The 9,969-nt window shown below is 30.9% G+C and overlaps 1 protein-coding gene across 3 annotated transcripts in view; it reads left to right on the forward strand.

Annotated features, from left to right (window-relative positions):
* Positions 1–9,751, forward strand: part of LOC129226602 (hemicentin-2-like) — a 542,319-nt gene extending 532,568 nt beyond the window's left edge. For all 3 annotated transcript variants that reach the window (XM_054861230.1, XM_054861231.1, XM_054861232.1), the window contains 4 exons: positions 1,196–1,223; positions 1,332–1,417; positions 4,764–4,897; positions 9,068–9,751. In XM_054861230.1, coding sequence (XP_054717205.1) covers positions 1,196–1,223; positions 1,332–1,417; positions 4,764–4,897; positions 9,068–9,202 — 383 coding nt within the window. In that variant the 3' untranslated portion in view covers positions 9,203–9,751. The remainder of the gene's footprint in view (positions 1–1,195; positions 1,224–1,331; positions 1,418–4,763; positions 4,898–9,067) is intronic.
* Positions 9,752–9,969: the final 218 nt, after the last annotated feature.

The raw sequence follows: 9,969 nt of genomic DNA on the forward strand, positions 1-9,969 counted from the left end.
ACAATCGTGATTTATCAAAAAACATTTTTTTTTTTGCATTTGAAATGTTTTAAATTTACTGGAATAGATAGCTTCTCGTATAGCAAGATAATACTTAAAAAAGAAACAAGCAATTATTTTAATCTCGAGCTCAAAACTAATTTTTCAATATATATTTTAAAGAAGTGTATTTAAGCATGGTTGCCAACCTTCGAAAAACAATTTGAGGAGCATCTGTAGGGATTTTGAGGAGAATTTTGAAATTTTGAGGAACAGCTCGGTATTTTGCACACAAAAAAAATAATAAAATAATTAAAACCACTTATCTAAAAATGTTTTTGGGCTTTGACAATCTTTTTAAACTCTTGTATAGAAAAAGAAAAACAGCTTTAAACACTAGAGTATCGGCTCCAGTAACACACAAAGGTCCAGTAACAAACAATCGTAAGTTTGGATTTAAATAATAAGAGTTTTAGGCGGGTAAAACTGACGTTGCTGCGACCCATGAATACAGTGCAACTGTCTAGTGTCTTCAGAGTGAGCTTTATGAGCCAATTGGTATTTACAAGGCAATGGTAGAAGGATATGAACAGTCACCACCAGGTCTGACGGTGTTTGATGTTCATTTGAATTTAACAAGGTTTTAGGTCTAAAAGTAAAGAACTTTTGCACATTTTGAAGAAAAATGGGTAAATTTGTCTATTACTCATCATTTCCTCAATCTATATGTTACTGATTATCATCGGTGTCTGTTACTGGGGGTCGGATCTTTTTTTTCGAAATTGAGCAAATAAAAATAGAATTAACTAATTCAAAGGATTAAGAAGCAGCCAAACGTTAGATGAGGTGTAGTTGCATGAATGAAAAATGGTTTTAAAAGTCTAAATATATCAAAACGCTCAGAAAATAGAGTTAACCTGAGAGCAATGTCTTAAGCATGTCTGTTACTGGTGCCGTTACCCTATGTCATGCTTGAGAACACTCGGTCGGGAAATGCGAAGCAAAATAACTTTATTGCGGAGCTGCAGAGTTTCGCAATTTTTTCGGAGCAACTCCGCTAAATGAGGAGCAGTTAGGAACCCTGTATAAGTAGTTTTCCCTTTAACCTTTTCTTTCCTTTATTATACAGAAATATTAAATGAATATATGCTATACCTTAAATATATTTTACTTAATAAGGAAATACATTCATAATTTCATTTTTTCTGTTTTCCAGGACAAATCTTGCCAAGAAAAGCATATAAGTGAGTACAATTTTATAATAACTTGTTGCATAGAATTTTATGCCTCTTTTTTTTAGCTAACAATCCCAAAATTTGCAAGGGGTTTGATCATTTATGTGTATTTTTTAGACTTCAACCAGGACTTGGAAAGGAAGAAGACAGTAACGAAAATGGTAAAAGTCCCGGAGAAGAAAAAGGTCCAGATATTATTCCTGGTGAGAATATTTTGAAATTTCGATTGGTCCTTCGTTTTTTAATTATTATTATTATTTTTTTTATTTTTTGCTTCCCATTTTATTTCTGAAGACTTTAACTATTATAAGAATGATAAACTACATCAAATTTAAATTCTGAAAAAAATTAAGAAATATATGGGAAACTAGAGGTCCGGACAGACGTTCCGGACAAACTCCTCCTGTTCAAACTTAGTAAATTGAAAACTTAAAAAAAATCAATAAACTATCAAGTGTTTGAACCGTTATTTCGAAAAAAAAAGTAAAAAAAAAAGGTTTTAAGCTGCTATGGTGTCAGAATGCATATATTTATTTCAACTTGATTTATCTAATGTCCACTGAACCGGTGTTTTTATTAATTATTTTTTTCTCCCGTACTTGATGGTTTGTTCCTTCAGCCATACTCAAAGGATAAAACGCGTCCTCAGATACTAAGTGTAAAAATCTAACTACCCATATAGAACAAACGGGAAATTACGCTGCAACATCTTCCATATGGAAAAGAATAAAACAATCGAAAGGATATCGTTTAGAAAAATTATAAAGGTAAAAACAGTTATCCGAATCAGGGAAAATCACTCTTCCTCCCCCCCCCCTCCAGATGTAAAATGAACGCATTCTTCAACTAAAATGACTAAAAACTCTTTAACAACGGAAAACAATTTTTTGCAATTTGAAATATTTCACCAAACAAACAAAAAAATACAATAAATTACATCAACAGTAGCTTTAAAATGTAAACGCAACTCTATTGTTTATAGCCAAAGTCGCCAAGCCACCACGTTACTACAATCCAGCTGATTAGTGAGCGAAGCCAACTCCTATCGATTAGCGGTCCGATCTTTTGAGCGAAAACTTTTAAAACTTCAAATATTGTCTAATTTGTTCTTTCCACCAAAGATAAAGATCTTCCACTGCACTGATCTTTTGTGTATAGAACTACCCTGTTGTAATTTATCTGGATGAAAATAAAATTTGTTTCGTCTTTAAATTCCATCATGTTTTCCTTTAAGGATTATCAAACTAATCAGTTTATTATTAAAGTATTCTTAACATTGGTGCCAAAATTCAAATGGATTTGAGCCGAGAAAGAAATGTTGCTGGGGACGGTACTTTCTCATCATTTGGTTTGGAAAACCTAAAGCACCGATCCGGTCACATGGTTCAACTACGACGACAGAACACACGTTTTACATGAACTTTCCAGTACTTTACTTTAAAATATATCACGGGACCTAAAATCATTGATTTCAAGAAATGAAGGCTCTCTCTCTCTCTACGTTTTATCTGTTCTCAATTGACATATCACAGTAGGAAATTTCATTACAAAAAGCAGAGCTGGCTTTCCTATTGTCCTTTGGCAACTTGTTAAATATTTATTTCAGTTCTCGCTCAACAATAGGTTAAAATAAATATTAATCGTTTGGGAGATATAACCATCCAATGTATAAATTAATTAATTAATTAATAAAAACGCTTCCGATTCGATCCATCGCGTTTCGAAACCATGCTTGCCACAACTTAATTACACACAAAAAAATTTGATCAAAATTGGTCCAGCCGTTTAAAAGCCTTATGGTGACAAACGTCCGCACAGAAGATTTTTATATATTAAGATTATACGGTCACAGAGCGCATAAGTTTTTGCCCAAAACACCCAACAAAAACTCCAAATATGTTATATCTTTCATTTCATAAAATTGTGAAGAAGTATACTAAGACTATACTTTCATATTATGCATTTAAATTCTTAAAATGTTCAGAGAAAATACTTGAAAAACATTTCTTTTTTTTTTTTGGCTCAGTAACAACGTATCCCATAAGGTATGTTGGCTACTGAGTCAGGAAATATAAAGTATTAAATCTGGAAAACTTTAAAACTTAATAGAAGTAGAGTTCGTGGTCTTCATGCAGTTCATGCATCGAAACAAGGATCTATCATATTTCGTACTTTTTTTAAGGTAAGGTCTAGCTTTGGGCAACAAATGATATTTCTAATCAAGTGAAATTACCCATATACTGAGCTGAAAACATAAAAGGTTTTAATACAGAGCATTTAAATAGAAACCAATAGAGCATCGGTTCCCATCCTGTCGGTCGCGGTACTAAATGGTGCTTCAAAATATTTCTTTTGGGGTCGCGACATTATTCCTACCTTTAAATCGCAAAATGTTATGAAGTTTTAAAGTGAAAAAATAGGAATGAAGAATAGCAGAATCATTATTTTCCTTTGTGGATAAGTTAAAATTGCGCTTAATTTAATAATAAAACTAGTACAGTCGAGCCCGCTTAATGGAATATCGGATAATAGAATATCCCGCTTAATGTAATAAAATTCCAATGTGCTACACCGTTGATGTGTGTTATTTTTATCCCGGATTATGAAATTTCCCGCTTATTAGAATAATTTTTTCTGGCAAATTGCCTATTCCATTAAGCGGGCTCGACTGTATATTGTTTAAAATATGCCCCGAAATTTGTCATTGATTTCTTATTTTATTATATGTTAATTATATTAATTAAATGTCACTACTCGTTAATTTAAAAAAAACTCGTTTTTTATGATTCGTCTTTACCACAAGTGTATGTTAAATCAGAATGTTTACGTATATCTTAGTGCAAGAATTTCAAAAAGGTGGAAATGCATGTTGAAATATAAGTGGAAATGCACATAGTTAAATAGGTGGCAAAACAAATGAAATTATCAGATTAACTATCCAAACAACGATGTTGAAATATTGAAGAAAAATAAGTTACGATAAATTTTCACTAATAGAGGCTAATTAAATATGAAAACTGAGAAATATAACGTACATTACAGAACGGCACTCTGGATCGTTAATGTTTCTCAGAAAATGGTTGTTAATATTCGTAAGTGGTTTGGCATGAAGAAGATAAATAATTTGGAATTAACTGATGATAATAAACTTTTTACGCTTCAAATTTTAGCAATAATGCGTTGAAACTAACGAGAATTTTACTCAAGGCTTTTTTGTAATTTATCTAGTTAAGTTATCAAACATTTTAAATCTGAATTGTACAACGTAAGAAAAACCCACTTTTGCGTAATTAAACGTTGTTATATCGTATTTTACTACGTGCAGTTTCCCGTATCCTCACAGAACCTTTTTCTTAAGAAACACGCCACTAACACAAACACAAACTTAATTCATCAAATATATTGTGTATATATATATATATATATATATATATATATATATATATATATATATATATATATATATATATATATATATATATATATATATATAAAATATGCTTAAGTAGTTCTGTTACATATTTAGCAATAAACAAATATTTTTTACAGATGTCAGCATTCCATCTGAACAGAGCGCTGAAGAGGGATTAGATAAACAATTCCTAAGCGACGCTGCCAGTCTGCAACTTATGGGAGTGAATGGTTTAGGTCAAACTATTACAACCATCAGTAGGCCAAGACAGGTAATTTTATTCAAAATATCGAGCATTATATATACCTATAATTAAGAAAGTACTTTAAACTAGTTTACGTGTTTTCTGATATTTTTAGGAATTCCTTTTTTAATTGAAACACAGATTGAATTTTAAAACTTTTGTAAAAAAAAAGTTTTGCTCAAAACACACACCACAACAAAAAAAGCGTTTTGAAATTAACTGTGTTTTTAAATATATTTGAAATATAAACGAGCCTTGACTGTTATTCTTATTTTTTAATATCCTGGAGTATAAATATTTTGAAAAGTGAAAGAAGTAATAATTACATATTTACAAGCAATAGTGTCAAAATCGTCGTGAGAAATCGTCAAATTTTATAGTCATAAGATTTGTAAATACCGCTAATTTTGTTTCATTACTTTCTTTTCGAATTTTTTCTGTTTCTGTTCGAATTTTTAAAAAAGTTATAAATATTTTTATTTAGTCATTAACCTATTTTTTAACTTAAAAGGTTGATTCCAGTGTAATTAGTTTTAAACACATACTAGGGGGCTCTGCCCTGAGGTTTTTTTCGTTAGCTTTAACGTTATACATACATGAAAAATTAATATATAATTTTTAAATCGCCAGTATGTCGACCCACTCGAATGGTCCTAACGAATTTTGTAGCACCAAATTTCATAGATGCAATGAAGGAAAACGAATTAGAGAAAAATACAAAATGGTAAGCATAGTAACAAATTATCTAAAATATATTTTTAACAAATTTTCGTTAAAAACAAAATAACAATAAACGCAAAAAAGAAAGTGAAAATTACAAGGGAGGAACCAAAACTCAGAAAACAACTTTCCAATTCTCAAATGACTAAGAACGATAAAAATCAGTAAAAAGGTACAAACTGGCCACTAGGAATCAAAAGAACAACCCTAAGCCTAAATCTGTTTTGTTCGAAACGTTCATTACATACTTCTTATGTGATTTTCATAGTTCGAACAAAATTCATCTTGCTTTGAAAAAAATTAACATTTTGATTAGAATAAAGAGTTAAAGCTTGCAAAAAGTTTTTTCTACAAAGGAGGAAATTTTTGTGACACATTATACGTAAATTGGAATTTGAAAAGTAAATAAACAAAATTAATTTTTAAAAATAAAAACCTTTTTTGTGCAGATCATCTTCAACAAAAGCATATATTGGTTGACATAAGTGTTATTTTCCATCTCCTATATTTTATCTTTAAAAAACGTGGACAGCTTTTGTTCTTTAGGTATAACGCTCAACATTTGAAGTATACAAGTTTAAATAACGCGATAGGCTAGCTAACTGGCGTGCAACTCATATTTACAATAGACTGATACGCATTCAGTCTTTTGCACTAAAAAAGAGCTAAATTATATCAAGTACTAACATTCCTGACTTGTGAACCTTTTTATATAAAATTAGACTGTTACGTTTTCATATAACACTTTAAAGCGGATAACAGTTGAACAAATTTAAGGAGATGAAAAACTTGTATCTTAGCCTGTCCAGCTGATATAAAGTAATTATATGTCGCTCTACCGCGGCCAAATCGTGTTAATCATATTTATATATGCATTGTTTTAATCTCAAATATTTGCAAACTATTAAAAGCTAAAACTATAAAAAATTATATAAGGTAAAGCTTATAGAACATTTCGCTGCAAGGCTGTAAATACACTTTTTATTGTTGTAAAGATTTTTTTTTTCTTTCTATATGAGTGAAAATCCTGAAAATCCCACAGAATTCCATATATTCAATATCACATAAATCTCTGAACTCGAAAATATTCCTTGATCGAGATTGAATCTGAGCCAGGGTGAATTTATTCAGTTCTTTGAATGGGTTATGAAACGCACCGTCTTCATATTGCATGATATTCAGAAAAAATATTTGACAAGAACGGGAAGGATGATAAAAAATGCAAGAATGAGATATTAAAACCTTACGCTCGAGTTTTCTTTCTCATACTTATAAATAACCAGCAGAACACCCGGTAAATTCCAAGGCATTCAATTTTTAAAATTTGGAGTGTACCTGCCAATAAAAATTAAGTACAAACAAATAAAAATTAGTACACCATAACTTGAAATTTTGCAACACCTATTTAAGCAAATTATTTCAGCATAGCACCTAAAATGATGCGTTTCTTTTATCGTATGTTTTAAATACAATATTGATTGCTAAGTCTTTGATGGGGAGTAGGTTTTCCAGTACTTCAAAAAATATACATAAAGTAATGGCCAATATTATTTTGTTTTTATTCCTTCGTTTTTATGCCAACATATAATCGACACTAATATGTAATATCAGTATTACATTCGCCAATAGAAAGTAAAATGTACCAATTTAATTTTTATTTGTTTATTATTAAATTAATATTATCCACTATAGACTAAAACAAATTATTTTGGCACATCATCATTTTTAAAATAATACTTTGCTTTGATCGCATGTTTTGAATTTGTTAAGCCCTTGATAGGGAGCGGGTTTTTCAGTGTTCAAAACAATGTACGAAATGTAATGTGGAAGGATAACTTTTAGTGAAGTCAACATTTTTGAACTAATTTTTAAAATTAACTTTTCTAAATTTTTGGTAACGATACAAAATTTTAATATTTTTCTATCGTTTTTATGCCAATAGATAGTCAACACCAATATTAAATATCAGTGATATCACCATTACTAGATGTACTCATTTTATTTTTATCTGAATATGCTTCAACTAAAAATATACAGAATATAGTTAAGCAAATTATTTTAGCATAACACCATTTTAAAATGATGCTTCATTTTGGCCGTATGTATTAAATGAAACAGTGTTTGTTAATTTCTTGATGGGGGAGGGGTTTTCCGGTGCTCAAAACAACATGCGGAAATTAATGTGGAAGAATAATTTTTACTGACGCCAAGAACGTATTTAAACAGATTTTTATAAATAATATTTCTTAATTGTTGGTACTGTGTGTGTGCACTATTTTAGGGGTTTTTCTTCATTTTAATCTCAACCAGTGCTCGACATTCCTATTAAACATCAGCTGGACCGTTAAAATTGAAGAAAATGTAGGTACTGAATACTCTAAATGACTTTAACATGGTTTTCTGCGTATAAATTTGTCAAACAATGGATCACGTTGTTTCTGGAGAGTACGAAGGCAGAGAAAACAACGCTTCTGCTGCTACTAAAAGAAACAGGGAACCAAAATCGAGTACCGTAAGATGTTTAAATGAGATGGTTTTAAAAAATAATTTGGAAATTTGATGCAAATATTAGATTGGCCGTGCAGTTCTATCTACTGTGTAAAACCAAACATAAACTGCCATGGATAATCGCGGAAAATAATTAAGCGTGGTGTTTGCAGTTCCAGCGGCTGGAATAATACGATATACAGAATAACACGTGTCATAAGTAAAAAAAGTAATAATGAACCGTTTAGAAGGGACATTTTCAAAACAATTACGCACTGAGCAAGTGTTCAAAAGTAATTTTAAAGTATTAAATTTTCATTTGAAATACTAATATCATATAAGGTATAAAAATAAAAATAAATGTTTTACTTATAATCATGAAACAGCTAAAACGTAACACTGCTAGTTTATAGATGCTTTCATATAGCTTACATGTGTGTGTGTGTGGACTGTATATTTCTGTCAATAATTCATTCAAAGTATAAACAAATGCACTTATTTAACAAGTCTGAAATCATAACAAAGCAAAATCAATTCAATTAAAACAAACAAATGAATTGAAACATTAACCAACATATTGGTTCAAAATGATCAAGAATAGTTTTAATAACATCGAGGCACGTGTGCGCTTTTTTCTTCAAGCACACTCCCTAATAGTCTTCTGCTTTATGCAAGGGATTTAACCTTAGAGCAAGAATTAATAAATGGTGGGAACAAGACAAATCATTGGCTTAGCAAAAGCTGACACAAAGACCCCTAGCCACGTGACACAACAACGACGAATGGTTGGTCCATTTTGAGTGAAACAAGCAAAAGAAACAAAATTTCTTCCAATGCTTTACTTTAAAATCTGTCACATGACTTAAAGTCCTGGCTTCACGAATGAATGTCTTTATTCTTTCCATTTTATATCTTCTCAATGGATTTAATACTAGTTATTTCGCAATAATTGAGGTTTTGTTTCAACATTATTTTTTTCATTACTTTCAGATGGAGTTGGAGCCTGAAGCAACGCTTCGAGACTATTCCCATATCACTCCACAGAAAAGGGTTAAAGTCCTACCAATGGATGAAACTGGCTCGTTACACAGACCTTACGTCAAGAATATACAGACAGATGTTTAACATCAACAAAACAATCGGAAATAAACGAACTCTCTGCGAACTAAAACCTCATATGGAAAAGATTCTTCACGCAAAGATTTTATAATAAAAAAACCTGAGTTATCCCATGACAAAGATAACAGACTTGGTTTTTGCAAACATTTGCGAGCCGGACCAATGTCCTTATAAAGCTTCGCGGAACGACTGCACAAAAGACGGAGAAAATACAGCAGCTTTTCCTTCTTCGTGGAATCTAGATTTCATGTAGGCTATATCAAACCACCATAAATCGTGTTTTATTTATGGCTTTTATGGGAAAGTCCTGAACTGCTGTTGGATGCCATGAACCTTTTAACGACTAATGATCAAGACTGATCTATGAACTTTATGTAAATTTTATTGTATATAGTGTGAATATATCGACCGTCGGACATATATCTATATCCATAAGGAGTCATACTGCACTTCCGTGTATGAAACCTGCTGCAGAAAGTGGGAACAGTCCCAGGACCCACGTCTTATTTTTGTATAAGTGCTATTGTCCATGTCAGAGAACATGTTTTTAATAAAGTTTCTCAGGGAAACATAAAAACAGATGAGTGTGTTTTATTTCATTGTAGCATCTCAACACATAATTCACCAAATGAAAGAGTTCCTTAAATTATCAGGGAAAAAACAAGTTTTAATCAATGTTCCTTAAACCACGAAGTATACACATTTATAGTTATTTTAAACTGTTGAATATTTTCTTGAAATTTCACGTTAAAAAGTACTGCCATTTTTGTTTC

This window comes from Uloborus diversus, chromosome 7 (assembly GCF_026930045.1).
Source record: "Uloborus diversus isolate 005 chromosome 7, Udiv.v.3.1, whole genome shotgun sequence".
Lineage (NCBI taxonomy): Eukaryota > Metazoa > Arthropoda > Arachnida > Araneae > Uloboridae > Uloborus > Uloborus diversus.